Source organism: Cyprinodon variegatus, unplaced genomic scaffold, assembly GCF_000732505.1.
Source record: "Cyprinodon variegatus isolate N-32 unplaced genomic scaffold, C_variegatus-1.0 Scaffold808, whole genome shotgun sequence".
NCBI lineage: Eukaryota > Metazoa > Chordata > Actinopteri > Cyprinodontiformes > Cyprinodontidae > Cyprinodon > Cyprinodon variegatus.
In genome coordinates, this window is record NW_015151261.1 from 26853 (window position 1) to 45689 (window position 18837).

The 18837-nt window shown below is 37.4% G+C and overlaps 1 protein-coding gene across 1 annotated transcript in view; it reads right to left on the minus strand.

Annotated features, from left to right (window-relative positions):
* Positions 1–10594: 10594 nt before the first annotated feature.
* Positions 10595–18837, minus strand: part of LOC107098761 (protein-glutamine gamma-glutamyltransferase 5-like) — an 18358-nt gene continuing 10115 nt past the window's right edge. Inside the window, exons 15-18 of the mRNA XM_015396598.1 lie at positions 17120–17329; positions 16851–17011; positions 13108–13247; positions 10595–10886 (exon numbers count right to left, since the gene is read on the minus strand). Coding sequence (XP_015252084.1) covers positions 10730–10886; positions 13108–13247; positions 16851–17011; positions 17120–17329 — 668 coding nt within the window. The 3' untranslated portion in view covers positions 10595–10729. The remainder of the gene's footprint in view (positions 10887–13107; positions 13248–16850; positions 17012–17119; positions 17330–18837) is intronic.

Here is an 18837-nt window from a genome sequence, read left to right on the forward strand (position 1 = left end):
TATCTATCTATCTATCTATCTATCTATCTATCTATCTATCTATCTATCTATCTATCTATCTATCTATCTATGACCCCTTTAACTTATAATAAAAACAATAGGCACATCACATTGCATAGTCGTTATGAAGTCAATAAAGTCTCTAAATTATGTAATATAACATATTACACAAATCCATCACAACAAAATTAATGTTTTAATGGAGCATAATAAAACAGATGTCCCAAAAGTGCTAAATTGATGATGTACATGTAATAGACATGTAATTATGACATTTTTATGGTAATTACAAATTACAAAATGTGCATGCATGATTTATGCAACTCAAATGCTTGAGTTGCTTTTTTTCCCCGTCGATGTAACATACAATATATGTCAGTACATCACTTTTTCAAATGAGAAATACAACAAACACTGCAAAAACAACAGCGTCATCCACTTAATAAAGAATTAATAGATTTACATTACACAGTGAATTTACTCTACTTTCTATGATACCTGGCAATGACTAACTCAGCCAATATCTTGGCTGAAGTCATTCCCAGATAGCCAGGCTAATGTTATGCTACATACAATACTATAGGATACATCATATATGGATTTTCTTGGTTAGCACATTAGCTTTTTTGTGAAACGGCTTCCCACAGCCAGCACGCTACACATGTAGGCATTTTTACAGCCCGTTTCTGTGGGAGTAGGGAGTGCCAGCATGGCAGACAGTGGCTTCACTTTCTTCTGGCAGTCAGCAGTCCAGTGAATAAATAGAGATCAGTGTGTCAACCTCTAAAATACTCATATAGATTTGTTATTGTTGGCAAGAAGCTGATTACAGGGAGCCAAATGTGAATAAAACAAGGAGATGGTTGTAAATTTCAGGAGTAACAAGTGATCATGAGCTGGTGAAGATTCTCAGTCATCCAGGTCATATTTCCAGAGAGGTGGACTCCTTTGTCTGCTTCAATTTGCATGTTTTCAAAACAAAAACAAAGCTTTGATGGGCCACTGTATAAAACCTCGAACTCAACGCTATTTCTGACATTTTGATTTGAAAAAGCTTCCTGGATGGGAAAGGAAACGTTTTCAAACTTGGAAACAAAGTCCAGTGGATTGTTTTTTTATTTTCTTTTTTTGGGAGAAGAAGTGGGGATGGTGGAGGAGAATATAGACCTTATTAATCACCTAGACAACAGACTAGACTCGAGATGCAAATGTCAAGCTGCCTGCAAAAAAGGGACAGAGCTGACTGAACTTCTTGAAGAAGATTATGTTCTTCATTGTTTGCAGCAAGATGCTGCATATCCTTTAAAGTGTACTGTGGAGAGGGATCTTTTCTGCCATCATCTGTTGCTGAAAACTAACAATATAAAGTAGATTTGAGCAGATGTTTTTGGTTCCAAGCTTCAAATCAGAAGTNTTTCTGCCATCATCTGTTGGGGTAGTAGCATCAATTGATGTAAAGAAGCTAACAAAGCTAATAATGAACCTTAGCTCTGCTCTTGGAACTTGGAGAACCTCTGGAGTTGATTTTACAAAGAAAATTCCTTTAGAAAATGAGCTAACACAGAGATATAATACCAGCTGCCCCTGAAGCTTTTTTTTAAATTGTAATATGTCTGTTGTATTAATTTTGCTGTTCTCTGTTTTGTGTTCCTCTCGTCTCATACAAGTATGGAATCAGACTTCTATGAGTTACTGTAAATCCTCTTTTTTGTAATTTTTGCTGTTTAGTTTTATTTTCTCTCTCCCTCTCTCCCCTTAGTTCTTACCCCCTCTTTCTTTCTTGACCTCCTTTCTGTTCCCATGTCTGTTGTATACGATGTTACTCTCCAAATAATTATTATAAAGTTTGATGTACAAGTAATAAGTGGAACCTTATGGCAACAGTGGTATTGGTCTGCTTGTGAAAGCAAAGCTGGCTCAGGGACATCTATCACCAGAGCTATATTTGCAAAACGGGACACAAAAAAAAAAAAAAAATGAAGTGCTTTATGGACAACAGTGCACATCCTGTTAATTAAACTGAGTGTCCTTGGTAAGAGGCTTCTCTAGACTCACTGTTTAACTGACAACTGCAGGAGATCCTTTCTTCCCACAGTTATCAGCTTCTTCAACAACTCTTTATAGAAATCTACATTTTATCAGCAACATCTAAATTCCCTTCAGGATTAATTAAGTATTTTGCATTTGAATTGAATTAAACATTTCTGATTAAAACCTGAAGTCACATTGTGGACTTGAAGAGGAAGCTGAGACTCTTGCAAGAGAATGTTCAAATTTATTTATCGTCCTCAGACGATATATCGCTCTGACCGGGCAAAGCTCAGTACATACAGTTATACAGCAATTCCCAATACACACACTCTCTCCCTTGGAACTATCCCAACATACACAAAGAACTTTCTCACACATGAACATTTGGTTATTCCCAAGAAAAAACACTTTAATTCATCAAGGACATACATTTTAGTCAGATAAACACTCAGAACAGGTCTCCCTTTCATGGCATGAAGGAGGCAGTGTAAACTCATTCTTATCTCTCATGACCCTCCCTTCACCCTTGTCTGGAGTAGGGAGGCAACTGCTTTCTGCCATCCCCGCTCTTAATTCCCTACATAACTCCACCATACAGACTGGTACAAAACTTCTAGACAATCACCTCTATTTAGAAAGAGAAAAGGCACGCTCAAAAGATTTTATCTCACAAATAGGCTAAGAAAAAATATCCTCCCACAACATCCAGCTGCTTTTTAAATATAATGCAAGAGAATGTAAGGAACCACCAGCAGCCAAGTTTATTGATGACTCACTCGCCCACTGACCCTCGGGTGTCCTTACTGTTCACCAGACAAATGGCTGTCACTAAAATCTTTTTAGTCCTCTCTTAAACAGACAGACGGCCATTGGGTGATATTAAAAAAAAACTGGAGAGAAAAGCATAGCTAAAAATCTGAGATTATTTTCCCTTAAATCTTGGGTGAGTGTGGCTCACTGATCAGCCCTCCAGCACATGGAGGGCGATTATTCATTCACCGGTCCATTTCTCTCCTGGCTGAGGTTGCTCCCAGTCCAGGCATATTAATCAACTGCAGCTCTAATTGACTGATTAAGTCATGTCTCCTGGAGCCAAAATGGCTGACCGACTCATTAAACCATGACATATACTCTAGTAGCAAAATGGCTGACAGGGAACTAATTTAACTGACCTTTATGGAGACTATAACAGTTCTTTCCTCTGCTCTTGTAGTTTAATGTAAACATAATGAGGAGCTGGTGAATTCAGGCGTTTGAAAGGAAGTGGATGTTTTCTCATGTTTCGTCACATTACTGATCTGCTAACACATATTGGTGCATAAATGTGAAAAAAGTCAGAATGCATGCTTTTAAATGAGAAGATTTATTGATATTTTGTCATTTTTACTGTTCTGTTGCATATTTATTTGATTATGATTGCTGGTAGCTTAGTAAAGGTGCAGATTATTAATATGTCAAATGATGATGTGTGTTCCCATCACAACTAGTGAAGCAGTACTAGTTAGTAACTTCCCTCTCCTACAGAGGTGTCAAGAGTTTGAATGTTTATTACCCAAGTAGAAGTATAAATTCTAGAGTCTAAAAACACTTTTGCAGAAGTTAAGGTTAACAGTTTCAGCTTTTTACTCAAGTAAAAGTGTAAAAATACCATTTTTAAAACTACTTAAAGTATAGAAGTAAAAGTAATGGATGAAAAAATGTTAACTACGTACTGGTTACTGCACTATCCTATTAAAGGAACATTTTTCTACAATCCTGGATGATAAGTTCCTTAGATTTAATTTTCTTTTATTTCTTTTATTAGTTTTATAACTAATGGCAACAGTGTAAAACTTGAAAAAACAATTTATTTTGGTGTGTGGCGACAAGTTGGTGCAGCTCAGATCAAATCACAAAGGAATTAATTGTTTGGATGACACTAATTATTTTTGTTGTATTTTGTTTGTTTGCTTATTTCAACAGGCCATAATGAAAATGAGCTTAAATGAAACAAAACTAATGACAAAATAAAAAAAAGTAAGGAGTTAAAAGAAGAGATAATTGCCAAAAATGTAAGGAGTATAAGTAAAAAGTTGTCAAAAAACGAATTACTCCAGTAAAGTATATATAGCCAAAACTTCCTCTTAAGGTAACAAAGGATTTGTAGTTTGTTAATTGACGCCTCTGCTCTCCTATAAGATGTTGCAGATACTGACTTGTAATCACAACCAAAATGACTCCAACCCCTTTGAGTGGGTCTGCGATGGCTGCAACTACAGCCACCCAAATGTGGTAACATTTAATCCCATCACACACTTGGTCAGCCAGTCTCATTACATTTATATTGGGATTTCTTTACATTTAGGATTTAATTTACAGAATAATTTTTGTAAGGAAAGGCATAACACTGTATTCTAGAATAAGTGCGCACATTTTAGTTTACACTGTTATGTTCTGCTTGATTTAATCTTTGTTTGTTTGTTTGTTTGTTTGTTTGTTTGTTTGTTTTTTTCGAGTCACCTCAGTGCTGGCTGCTCCAGTCCTTCAGGAGAACAGAGGTGGAGAAGGGGTGGAGCCAGCCTATTGAAGCTACAAATTGGTTTACACCACTACTAATCAGCAAGAGGGTGAATGGGATTTTCCTCTGTTAATTTCAGTTAGGTTTTTGTGTGTTTCCCCCTTTGTATCTTCTATGTGGCCTGATCAGCCAGTATTTAAGTTTCCCCTTTGTCTCATGTAGCAGGTCTGTTTGTTTCAGTGGGTCTTTTTGTTAGCTTAAGTTAAATTCTGTTACTTTGACCTCTTTTATGGGCCCAACTTTATAATTTGTTCTTTATTGATCCAAGTTCTTTGTTTTGGGTTCAATAAAAAGAAGACTTTTTGGATTTCCTTTGACTGCTCAGACCATCACAGGGTCTTTATTAATTACATTTATTTATTTAAACGTCTTTCCATTTTTAATTGTAGTGTTGGTGGCCTCCCCACCTGAGTAGCTACAAAACATCATAAATTAAAAAGGTGTCAAATTAACAGATGATAAACATTGTGAATTAAACAAGCCAATCTGAAGCCAATTGCAGGGAACAATGTTGGTCTATATTTAAATTGATAAATTAATTTATATCTCATTAATTTTGCTTATTGGACCTTTTATTAGAAAATAATATTTTTTCATTTGTTTGCTCATACTGAAATTGTATCAGTGTTGTTATAGTATTAATACTATTATTAATATTAGTAGTTGCAACATTTATTTACGCAGCACTTTGATTCTTTTAGAACCAAATAACCACTGGTGTTTTGTATGTATTGCTTTAACTGCTTGTTCCATCGTAGCTTTTTGTAACTGGGATGCTGCCAAACACAGACACCAACCCAGTCATGCATTCCACACACGCAGGCGGTGGCACCGTCACTCGGCTCTGATCCCACAGACTCACACTGAAACCCACACTGATCAATACTGAAAGACAGACCGGTCAAGTAGCATTTCAGCCCCAGCAGCAAACAAATAGGCGGGCTGACTGGTGCACCTCCGGCAGCCGTAAGAAACATCACAACCCAGTATTAGCCAGTGCTGCTAATGAGCCATTATAGCGGTGACCTTGGGTACAAGCTCATTACCAGGTGACAATGGGCATCAGACAGAAGCTCGGTTCATTATCATATTTATCAGCACCACCCTTTAATGCAGCCCGCTGGGGTCCTGGTCTGTGAGTTCTTTTGTGTGATTTCAAGCACCATACATGTGGTTAGAAATAGTAGGTTATCACAACGCTATACAAAGTCATCAGTTGCTTCAAGCAACTTAACTAACATTTCTACACTAAGCCCCCAAAAAACTCCCAAAACATTTGAGCAAGTCTGTTTAGTTGCACAGGATGTGGCTGTGGGAGATAGGCTCATTAGAAACCCTGTCCCTGTGTGCCCACATCAGTTTAAAATGGACAGCCTCTTGAGGGCTCAGCAGTCATCCCATCTGTTCAGACAGATCAATCAAACCGTCCTTCCATCTTGATGCTCTCTCTCTTTCTTGTTAGCCTTGGCAAGAATTTAGGAATCTCTTGTTGCTCGTGTTGCAGGAAACTAAGCAGGGATGTTAAAATGTTCATTTTAAAAGTGAAGAGCTGATGTAGGGGTAATTTAAAAAAAAAGTGTAATTGAGTGAGTGAGCAGATTTGGATGTTTTCAGCTGCTTATATTCAGAGAATGATATGAAAGTGAGACAGTGATAGTGGAGGAAATATTGTCTGTTACCGTCTCAAACCTAGCATAATGACATTTTAAAATGCAGCTCTATGACCGAGTGGAGATCATTTTTATTCTTTTTCTCCTCCATCACTAAGCTGGACACCTTTAACTGGTGCACCTACTGCCTACAGCGGGTGAAATAACCATTGAACATATCAAGGTTTTTCTTTCTGTGGAGAGATTTCTAAAGCCAGTGAAGTTCTAACACATCGACCCAATGAATCCACACACTGAGAATTCGAGAGCAAATTGGTCTATAAATTAAATCCTGTTAAAAAAATAGGGCATGATGCAGAGTAAAAATATAGAACGCAGGAAGAAAATATGTTCGGGGAAATCTCGCCTTTTGCTCACTGACTTCAAAGTGTAGTGGAGGATTTTCACAAATTTTTTTTAAAGACCTGCCCTCTCCACTTTAAAAAAATGCACATGCACAACCCTGTACCTGCCCCCGAGAGGGAACGCCTATTAAACGTGTGCGAAAGTATGCAGGAGCCCATTTCTCCTCATGCACACTCTGTTTAAAAGTTACTGTTCTCATAGCTCATACAAGCTTACTGTGTCCGAACCTTCGTCCCAACCTCTAATCCCCTCAATCACTATATCGTTATCGTTCGAATAGATGATCACTGCTTTTTGCTCCACCTCTACCGTACAGTGCCTGCGTCATCTTTTTTATTAGTCGCCGCTGTTGGATAGCGACAGCCTATGGTGATAGCAGGCCGCCGTGACAACAAATCCCATAATGCTTTGAGAAGAGCTCTCCCTACAAAGCATTCCGGGATATATCTGCCTCTTCTGAGGGCTTTCTTTTCTTCACATAGTGAACCCTCGGTCATTTTCAAAGAACCGCGGTGAGAAAGGTGAGTTTCAATGACTGGCTGAAACTGTAGCTCACCTGAAAGGGTCTATGTGCAGAAAAGATAGCTAACGGGACAAGCGTGTAGGACGGCCTGACATAAACATATTACCAGAATAATTGACAATTAGGATGACCACTTATTTAGATGATCCACCCGGATATAAGATTGTCCTCTATACCTTCAATATCCTGTACCAACACCAACCTACATCCCTACAAATAGGAATAGAAGATGGGCAGATAGATGGAGGACAGCAATTTTACTGCAATACAAACACATGGGAAAATGATGCTTTCTAACCAAACAGCAATAAAGAGACACAGATTGTTCTAAAAGTCCTGCTTTTGAAATGTGGGTCTACTTGTAGTGTCTTTAACTTTACAAAAAGGTTATTTGAACAAAAAACAAAACAAACAGAAACTGATGGTTAAACCTGAGCATCCTGTAAAGAAGACAGTAACTTTGTCAGAGGGAGATACGGTCCATGGCAATGAGGTATTATTGTACTGAACTGAGTTTTCCACAAGACAAGTAGCCTTGCTTTGGAAACAGTGATGAATAGATCACTTAGTTGAGACCGTTAACAGAGACTGCTGTGCTGTTCTGATTCAGTTGAGATTTCCAGTTGTTGATTTCTACTGCCTGGTCTCTGAGCCTTGAGAAAACCCTTTTAGTATTCATAGAAGCAGGAGGCCTAAAAGCTCACTGCTTCTTCAAAGCAGTAGTCAAATGATGATGGATTTTTATATAAATAAAAGTATACATGTATTTTATTTAACCTGTCCTTGTCACAATGCTAAATTACGTGTCCTTTTAAACCTATTAAATGTAGCTCAGAGGACGAAGCAAGAAGCCAAGTGAGGAGGACCACTGAGACTCAAGAATGGAAAGGGACGGTTAGAGGGAAGGAAGGATGACAAGAGGGTGAAGAGAAGAGGAAAGTGATCAAGATTAACATGGGAACCGGTAATGAAGAGCAGATGGATGGGAGGGGCGAAACTCAGCAAAGTCACAAAGGAGGCAGAGGAGGGGGATTTAATTGAGAAAGGAAAGACGGATATTGACAGTAAACAAAGCTGATGGGAAGAAGTGAGGAAAAGTTGGGCTGACGGGTAAAACTAGAGAAGGAATAAAAGAGTTTTTTTTAAAAAGTTAGAGGTGGGTTAAGAGATGAAAGGAGGGGGGTGTGTTTGAAGAGGAAGAAAGACTGACAGAAACAGAAAAGAACCCTGAAGGGAGGGCTGGGTAAAGAAGAGGGATGGAGCAACGGATGAGGAGAAAGAGGCCGTGACGGGGAGCCATTAATAATTTATGATAGCCTCAGCTTTTCAAAGCAGCGCAGCGGTCCCGCTCCCTGCTTTCCCCTGACGTTTAATTTGTCTGAAAATCAGTGAGTGTGGAGCCTGATTATCGTCTCCCGTCTGCCGACGCCTCTGCCTCAATCTCTCCGCCACTGAGGTGAGATCACAAGCTGTTCGGTGCAAACATGGCGACCAGGAACCCTTTAAGTTAAAGCAAGCCCTGTCTGAAAGTCATAACAGGACAAGGGATCTCATAGCAACAAACCTTTATGCGCCTCTCAGGTTGCCTGGATTTTAAAGTACATAAGAAGATGTTTTCTCTTCTTCTGCTTTGAATACATAACATTTACAGGAAGGATGCAGGTTCTGCTTCACAGCACTATTCTGAGGTCTTTAAACATATTTAAAAAAGAAATGTGAATAGCCTGTTTCTGAATACCAAAATATATATGAAAATATGACAAAATACTTGGTTTTTGAACTGTTAAAACGAGGAACGACAAAAATAAATCAAAACAAAAATCTCCACCTCCTTAGATTCTTAATAGAAAAGCCCATTTCTGCAGCACCACTAGTATTTTTGTTTTGCAGCTCTGCTTCTCGGTGCAATCAAGGACGTCAAAGGGAAACCATTAATTATACATGCATAAGTAAGTTGAGGAATCACACGAAGTGGCACAGAGGACTTGAATAATTAAATTTAGGGCTTCACAGAGACCACTTACTCATCACACAGAGAAGCCTGTCACAATATATAAAAAAAAAAATGTAGGTTTTATCGATTTTAATCAAGTCTCATAATGGTACTTAAACTATGCATTGATATACGGGTATCAAGCTTGATGAAAATGCTGAGTGGCTATAGGCTGCCTGCTGTATTGATTAAAACAGCTTTGACTGCTGAGTCCTCTGTTTTCACTGGACCTGTGCTGCTCGTCATTCTCTGTTTTTTTCTTCATTTTTTGCAATCTAGAGATACAATACAGTTTTACAATAATAGCTTTAAATGTCAGGCTTGTAAAGTGGAAGTTTCACTATTCTTAAAACTTTAGGGTATAGTGACACCTAGTGGTGATATCTTAAACTGCAACCAACTTTGCTACACTAGACCAATAAAATAGACCTCTGTCAGATTTTGATTCAACTTTATCAGCTAAAACAAAATATTTATTAATGTAATGATACAGTTATCACTCAAAAAATAATCAAACAATAATATAAAATGGGGTATTCATTTAAAAATTATTATTTTGTTTGCTTTCATTTCTATTTATTCAAGTTATACATGTTCTTGTCAATAAACAATTGAAAAATCTTTAGTATCAAATTCCCAAGTCTTAGAGATCGGCATGCCATCACTCTAACCTTTAGCTCACTCCACAGGTAGTGGAGCAGCAACCACAGATACACAACCACAAACACTACACTTAAAAAAATATACAAATTTAAAATAAGCTTAGATAACAAAAACATCCCATAATAACTGCATTTCATCACATTCTTTTAATTTCCCGATCAACCAATGGAAAAAAGGAATAAAAAGAAGAATACAAGAAAAAATAAAAATTCCGATAAAACACACATTTCTAGAGTTTTTGAACACATTAACTCTAATGTATTGATTACACAATCATAAAGATGAATCATTCGATAAATGCCCACCTAGACTATCGTCCACTTTGACTAGCATCCATGTCCATGATTCAGTGGTATTATGACGGTGCAGGCTAAAGGCAGTCCAGAATCGGCTCAGCATTCTAGACCTTCTTTTCTATGCATGATCATGCTTTTACTGGTAACCTTATAAGAGGTGAAGCTAGTTACCACAGCTAGGGGATATAATTAGATCAATTTGGATGCAGCCTAATTCCTAGAAATGGTCCTAATCCTTTCTTATCTCTACATCTATACAGGTGATTTGATATTTCTGGTGTTTTAAGGATTTTAAGCATCTATATTGAAACATTGTCCTCTGAGTGTACATTATAACTTTTATGTTTCAAACTAAATGAGGTATAAAAGCAGTTTCCTTTCTAAAATAATACATTTTGATAAAAAAAAAAAAATAAAGTTTTGAGATGCATTGTGTTTTGTTAGACATAGTTATGCATCATGGTGCCTTGCTTTTAATATTCCAAACATCTGTTTATTGTCTAGTTAGTCATGCAGAAAAGAGCAACAGAAATACTAGTTTTAAATATAAATGTAAACAATTAATACAACTGCATTTCATCGTATGTTTACCATAGGAAAACAGAAATCACATGATTAAAATGGTTCTTTGTTTACTGTCATGATTCAGCATCATGCAGCCTTTACAGAAATTCTGAGGTAGCTCCTGGAAACAGTGATGGAGTTGTTGCTGTGTGACAGAGTAGCCACCAGCAGTTTAGTGCCATGAGAAGTGGCCTTGATGGACACTTTATTTTCTATCTTCTCGCCTGGCTGAAGGAGACACGCCCTGTGGGATAGAGAAAAGAAACTTAATCTTCCAATTTCTGCTGGAACACAGACTCAGAGTTTATCTCTGGAGCCCTGAAACGCTCCAGAGATCCAATAGCTTAGCTCAAAAACAAGCAGTACCGGCTTCAGAATGTTTGTTGTCACACAGCCTACAACAGGATTATATTGTACCTGTGTTTTGTCTCACTTGTTTAACAGAAAAATACAGAATATATCACAATACGACAAAAGAAGGCAGGCAAAAATCCTGTCAGGTCAAAAATAAATGTATGAAGAAAATGTTTTGTTATATTCTAGACCCATAAAACAAAAAAATATCAAAATTGCGAATCATAAATTACAATCAGCTTTCATTACTGTTGTCGAACCATTTTTAAATATGTTTTTCAATATTTGTGTGTGTATATGTTTAATCTGTGAGGTTGGGGAATGATTTAATTGAACCTATTAAAGAGTACAGTTAGGCTCAGATTTGCCCCCAATACGTGTTAGAATATATGACTTTTATGGCTTTTTCTAGATAGCAAAGCTTTCTTTATGCTTGTAAAAATGGAAAGTTTAATTTTCCTGTGCAGTAACAGGATTTTATTTAGCAGCTTGTGTCCTGCCTTCTTGGACCTCCAGGCCTGGATAAGATGCATGCTTTTTCAGACACATCCATTTGAAATACTTTACAATGAAAAGGTGAGTTAATTTTTTTAGAGCTCTTACTGTATAAATCCCTTACCAGACTTTTAAGCTTCTTCAGTTTTTATCTGGAAGGCCTCAGGCTAATCAGATTTTCCCACAGTGTTTTCCCTGACGTCAACACTAATTTCCAGCTATGTTTAATTTGAATGATTGAATGGGTGGATAAAACTGGAAGTATCTCCATTAATTATTGCCTCATATTTCATAAATATTTTTTAGATATTTTTTTAAATTCAGTTTTTGTTGTTAAATTAAAAAAAAGTTATTACCTGTAAATCTGACTTTTTTTTTCCTGTTAAAACGTGTGCTGGTGTTTAGCCTCAGTTAATATTCCCTGAACAATCTGGAGTTTAAATTTAACTTGGTTTTATTATGTGATAAATAAACCTTGGCAACTGTTCCTAACAATACATACGCACAAACCAAATTCCTTTGTGCTTCCTCTTGGGGAAAAAAAATATGAAAAGGTGCCAAATGAGTTTTACTGTTTTAAATCTGTTTTAAATCTTTCTTAAAATTATTAAACTTGAATAAAAAGATGATTTCAGAAGCGTTTACATAGAATAACAGGTAATGGCTCCTTTAAAAACCAATGTATATGTCAGAAAAACAAACAGCTTGCCACACCTGCAGGAAGTGTCACATATTATTTGATGCAGTGCTATATTTATATAGAACACAGACTGTGGCCAGTTATTGGGAATATACCTTTGCACACTGGTGTAACTAAACAAATCAGAACTAGAGCAGAAATTGTGTTTAAGTGAATTCTGCCAGAATTTTAGACTTTATAATAAAATGTTAGTTTCCAACACAGTGGCTTCTAAATCCCTCCATAAGACCTAGTTTGTTAAGCCTCCATATTTCTTATCCTAACTGAATAGATTATTTTAAATGATCCTTAATGAACTCATATACGGGCTACACATTTTGCTTTCTATGCTTTTGTTTAGGATGCCAGAGACTGTAAGTTATGTATTTAAAATTGAAGTGAATGTAAATTAACCAGTCTGCAATCACTGGCTGTTTCTTTTTTTATTCGCTTTTGCACATTTCTTTATTTTGAACACGCAAATGTTCAAATTATTTTACCAGCTATCAGCCAAAACAAGTTGAATAAAAGTTCATGTAAAATAGAAATTGACACCTTCTAAGGAATTGCCCAACTAAAGTCAGCCTTATTCAGGTTGCCTTTTTGGGTAAAAGAAAGTTGACATTTTGCTGCACTTTTCATTATTCGACAAACTGTAAGTAAAATTTGCAGTTTGTCTTGTGAGTTTGAAGCGGTGAAAGTGGTGAAAATGAACATGTCTATTTTTTTCTTTAAAGGAAAGTCTTAGATTTGTACACCTGTTGCAAGAAAAACTTGAAACATACCCGACAACATTCCCAAACTGATTGGCTCATTGAAGAAACCAGCTCAGACAAGACTTTTGACAATACGCTTGTCATGAGTGGAATGTCGCCAAAGAATGTTTCTTGTATTTGTTTCAGGTTATAACTGAATGACTGACTGTGAGTAAACCAACCTGGTCTCCTGTTTTTGCTGCAACAAACCGGATCCCTCCACACTCAGCACAGCTCCACTCAGCACTTTATCAAGCTGGTTGGTGAAGGTCACATGCGCTGTCTGCTCTTTATTCATTTCCACACAGTCTCCACCTGCAATCTGCAAAACAATTATAAATTTGGTTATAGATGTTTTTTTGTCTTTTTATGACAGAATGTGATAATTAAACAGTACAACAGGAAACCAGGGATGTGTTTTTCAGGGACAAAAACCAAGAGAAGCTTTGATAATGGAACAAGGCTCAGCTACAGTTTGGGAAATATAAAATAAAAATAAGAAAAGTATCCCTAGCACTGCTCCCGTGCAGCAAGAAGGTTCCGGGTTCGATTCCCGGCCCAGAATCTTTCTGCATGGAGTTTGCATGTTTTCCCTTATAATGCAGGGATCTCTCCTGTAACTCTGCCTTCCCCTTACATTCCAAAAACATGACCTTTAGGTTAATTGGCTCCTTCGTTGTGATTCTGTGTGTAAATGGTTGTTTTTCCTGTTCGTATCTGTGTTGAACTGCGATGGACTGGCGCCCTGTCCAGGGTGTACCCCGCCTCTCGCCCATAGACAGCTGGAGATAGGCACCAGCACCCCTTGCGACCCCACTTGGGATAAGCGTGACAGAAAATTGATGGATGGATATTTACTTTACTTTTAAATTAGCATTTATATCATATGTTATGACGTTGTCCATATCTTGTTAATAAACAACTGACGTTGCAAACAGCATAGCTAGGAAGAGGCTAGAGGGAGAGTGCGCTGCAGTCCATGTAAGTGTCTTGATTCTCCTCTCATTATTGTTATTTCAGCTCCTAAACGTTGGATTTCTATATGTTAGCTGAAGCTAATAAACCTTTAACTCTTCACTAGTATGTTATTCTTTTATATTTTTCTAAGGTCCACATTTGTATGACCATTTTTTCTATAATCTTTTTGCTGCTGTAAAGACCAGAATTTCCCCTTTGTGCGACAATAAAGGGATTTTTTTCTATTCTATTCTATTCTATTCTATTCTATTCTAATAAGTTAATAGGCATTGGGCATCATTATTTGGCTAAAAATGCAAAAACATTTATGGTGAAAAATTAGAGGAATAGTTCTAAAATGCAGCCTGTAATACATAAGTCTATTTAAAACAGAAAATGCTCATTAACATGTACTTCCTGGGCACCAATCCTGAAAGAGGCTCAAAGACTCAAACAAGAATGATTTGCTTTTGAGGAAACTTAATGACTTTGAGTGGACATCATAGTTTTTACAGCAGCAGTAGCTGTCAGGCTCTGTTTCTGAGAGCCTTGTTCTTTTTGTACTTTTTAAAGACAACTTTGCGCTTTTACTCATTGTAATGTTTCAGTTGAGAGGAGTGTCTGACCCCTTTATGACATTGCTTCATCACTCTCTCTCCCCTCCTCTCTTACCTAACCTCATTCCAATCATTGTGAGACAGCTAATTGAATAGTTGAATCACACAGGTGGTGGAAGTGCCTGTTTCTGCATTTTAAGATGTTTTTATGACTAGAAAGTTGATTTTAGCAAATCATTGAATTCCTCAACATGTAATGTATGTTGAAAAACAATAACTTTGAAATAAATATGCCATTAACTTTATCTATTTTGGGGTAATTGTATAATTCTCACCAACTGAATGAAAACAAACTTGGTAAATAGTTTTCAGTTGGCTGACAGTTTCAGCTACTAGAGCTTAAAACCGCTGATTATAGCGGAAATCTTGGCGCCATGATGGACTCAGACATCAGCCTTCAGAGGCTCATATAGGCAGTTACTAAGTCAGTCTTTAATCGCCTCAATGACATCTCCAGGACTAAAGGACTAATGTCCAAGCAAGATCTAGAAAATTCATTCATACATTTATCTTTAGTAGAATTGGACACTGCAACAGTGTCTTCATAGGTTTGCCTAAAAGTCCATCAGAGCTGCAGCTGATCCAAAATGCTGCTGCCTGTGTTCTCACTAGAACTAAGAAAGTAGAGCACATCAGCCCAGTTCTGAAGTCCTTCCACTGGCTCCCTGTAGTTCAGAGAAAAGACTTTAAAATCCTCCTGTCAGTCTAGAAATCACTGAATGGATCAGAACCTCAATACATAACAGATTTCAGATGTCAGTATTTCAACCTCCCAGACCACTCAGGTCTTCTAGCCACCCACAACTAGAACCAAACAAGGAGAAGCAGCATTTAGTTCCTATGCTCCACTTATTTGAACAAACTCCCAGAGGACTAAAAGTAATGAAAGCCTGAGTTCTTTTAGGTTGAAGCTGAAAACCAATTATTGTTGGCTTTGCTAAACTGTTAACTGAGATATTATTAGTTTAAGATTGTGGTTGGTCATTTCTTTTATTACCTGTTTTTATAATGCTTTTATTTTACTTGCTTTTTTTCTTTTTTTCTATTGTATCTTTTAATTAATGTAAACCAATTTAAATTGTACTGAAGTGTGCTGTATGAATACACATGCCTAAATTCAAAGTAAACGTATTCATTAGCGGCTGCATGGTAGCGCAGTTTATTAATACCGGTACTGTTTCCTTGAACCAAGAGGGTTCTAGGTTCAATTCCCAGCCCTGGTTCTCTCTGGTAACTCAAACTTCCTCACAGAAAACATGATTGTTATGTTAATTTAGGTCTTTAAATTGTCCTTGGGTGTGTGCATGTACTGTTTTGTTGCTCTGCGGCCTGTTGACGTGTATCCCGCCTTTCACCCATAGACTGCACCAGCCCTAAAGCAAGCAGTGGGGCACGATGGATGTTTGCACTTTTTATGTTGTAAATTATTGTCAACTAGTACATTACCTTCACAAGACATACAGTAAATGTCTTGTACAGGTAATGAGTTAAATGGTTTTTTTTTTCAAGAATTTGAATTTTCCTCTTATTTCTTGAAACTGTTTATTAAGATTTAATTGCTTTAAGACAAATATTTCTTCTTTTCTTTACAAAAAAAGGACAAGAAGGATTTTTTTCTGCTGCAAAAGTAACTAAGCAACTTTTATCCCACCTTTGCATAGCAACAAGTACTTTAGAGGAGTGATATGGAGCTGTACATGTCAATTATCTGGCAGGGAGAGATAAGATTTCTGGGGGTCCTGCCCCCCTCCAGCTCCACCCGTGTCCTTTTTTTTTCAGTTCATGCAATAGAGCAAAATACAAAACAATTAGGACCATTGAAAACTTCAGCAGGGCCCTTTCTCCCATTGGTGTGGATGAACAAAAATTTAGATGCTTTTCCAGACACTAAGTAAATCTGGAATAAACCTTTAGTACTTTAACGATTCATGCATGCTGCAAAAAGTCAGTTCTTGCCACACTAAGAAAAACCCACAGTGGAAGATAAAACTGAGTGGAGGTTAGGCATATCTAAAAACAATTCTCTAATCCTTATTAACAACAAGATCAGCTGTTTTTAGAGCAATAACCTCATAGAGAAACTGTAAGTTTGGTATATTTGGAGTAGATCATAAAGCAAGACGAAACGGTGGAATAACTGAACCAATATCACGTTCAAAAAAGCTATTATGGTTCATAAAGGAATATGAGTATAAAGAGATATGATGTTAATAAAAGTCATAATTCTGTGTCTCCAAACTGATAACAGAAAACAAAGGTAGAGATACTTCTGTTGCTGTGGTGTGAGGCAGGGAGACATAGATACTATTTTAGATCATGATGCTTTCTTAGTGGGTTGCATGTCGTTTTACCTCCATTTCTATCGGCACGCAGCTCATGCTGAATTCCTGTGCAGACAGGATGCTTTCATTGGTCCTTGGGTCCTGCAACACCACCGCTGCATTCACAACACTATCAGCTGCCAAGGTGGACTCGTAGTCAGAGTAGTGGAGGGTGTGGTAGAGTGTCAGATCTAAAGAGCAAGGAGATGAGGTACAAAGAACAGCATATTAAAAAAAAAGATCAAATTAAAAAATAGTTTTTAATAATACTAAGTATTATTGTTTTTATACTTAGTTACCTTTATAAGGTTGTATGGAAATTTCTTTGTGGGCTGTCCAGAAGCTATGCTGTGGGTTTCTGTTGTACTCTTTTAGCTGAGTGCTGAAATTTTCCCTCAGGGTTCTCATCTGGCTTGACCTGTTTGTGACTTTCACACAGAAGGAGATGTTCTTTCCAAACACAGGGGACCCCTCTATGGTTAGGGACACTTCCAGATCGGGGGACGTTCCTCCAGAGAAAAAGCAAAACGTTGTTTCAGCAAAGGAATCAATTAAAGATTGTCTCCATTGAAGACTTTAGCCCTGAGGTGCTAACATGGTTTCCTGTGAACAAAGCTTAAGTGCTAACTGGATGCAAACAGGATCTGAGATTTTAAACTGAGCAGAAGAGCAGGTACAAAGATTTAATGTGTATAAATATGCAAAACATATGCGGATCATCAGAAGGTGCAAAATGCTGGGGGGAGGATATAAAAGTGTAAGTATTTACAATCTGCAGTGCATTTTATTTAACAGACTGCAGTCTCTGTGTCAATGACTGAAAGTGGTAAAAAAAAAAAAAATCTCAAAAGGAAAAAACTTTAAGGCAAAAATTTCTGTGGTTGTGGCGGCAAGGAGACTTATGTGCAATCACAGACAGGAGAGGGAGAGAATATTTCATTAGTCAGCGTGTAACTTTGAATTGTTGTCTTTGTATTTAATTGAAGCACAATTTCTCTGAATTCCTTGTTCTTCTCCTTAAACAGAATTGTATCAAATACAGTTGGGCTCATCAATGAAATTTGATTAATTACTTCAACTTGCTTCCTTTTTCATTTTCTTTTTAATTAACTTTTGATATCATATACAGAAATTTTTTTAAAGTTTTAATATTTAATCAACAATATGATAGCCTCAACCTTGTAAATGTAAATGCATTGGAACTGCACAGTTACAACGATAAAAACAGAAGTTTCTAGACTGATTTATTTCTATGAATTAGGCCATCAGACTTACAAAAATAGTACCTGATCTTTTTCTGCTTCATTTGCACCTTTGTCCATCATCTATTTTCAAGGTAAAGCTATAATGAGAAAGTAAAGCTGTTTCAATCCTGCAACAGCCTTTTAGTTATCAGGCTCCTCTCCGGTGGAACCAACTACCAGTTTTAGTCTGTGAAGCAGACACCCTGTCTAATTTTAACAGTAGGCTAAAAAATGTCCTTTTTGATAAAGCTTATAGTTAGAGTGGCTCAGGTTATCCTGAGCTATCTCTATAGTTATGTTGCTATAGACTTAGACTTGTGGAGGACATAGGGACCCCTATTTCATCATTCTATCTCTATTCTCCCACTCTGCAGAATCTGTTAGTTCAATCTCTGACGTTCTGCTCTCTCTGCTTTTTCTCATAGTAGCTTCGCCTCATCTGTTCCTGTTTGGTTGTGACACCATACTGGAGAGAAATATCAGCTGTGCTGCTTCCATCAGCACCTTTGTTTATAGATGTTCGAGATCGGCCTGTATTTTCAGTTAGTCCTGTTTCTCTGACCGTGACTAACTGGATGTGCTCTCTTCATCCTCCGACATGGGAGTTGGCTCGGCGCTCGTCTGCCTGGCTTTGGGTTTCCTGGACATGGCCGCCTTTTACAGTTTTCTTTTGTATCTCTTCTTCTGTCTCCTTGAACCCCAGTCAGCCTCAGCAGATGGCCGCTCACACTGAGCCTGGTTCTGCTGGAGGTTTCTTCCTGTTAAAAGGGAGT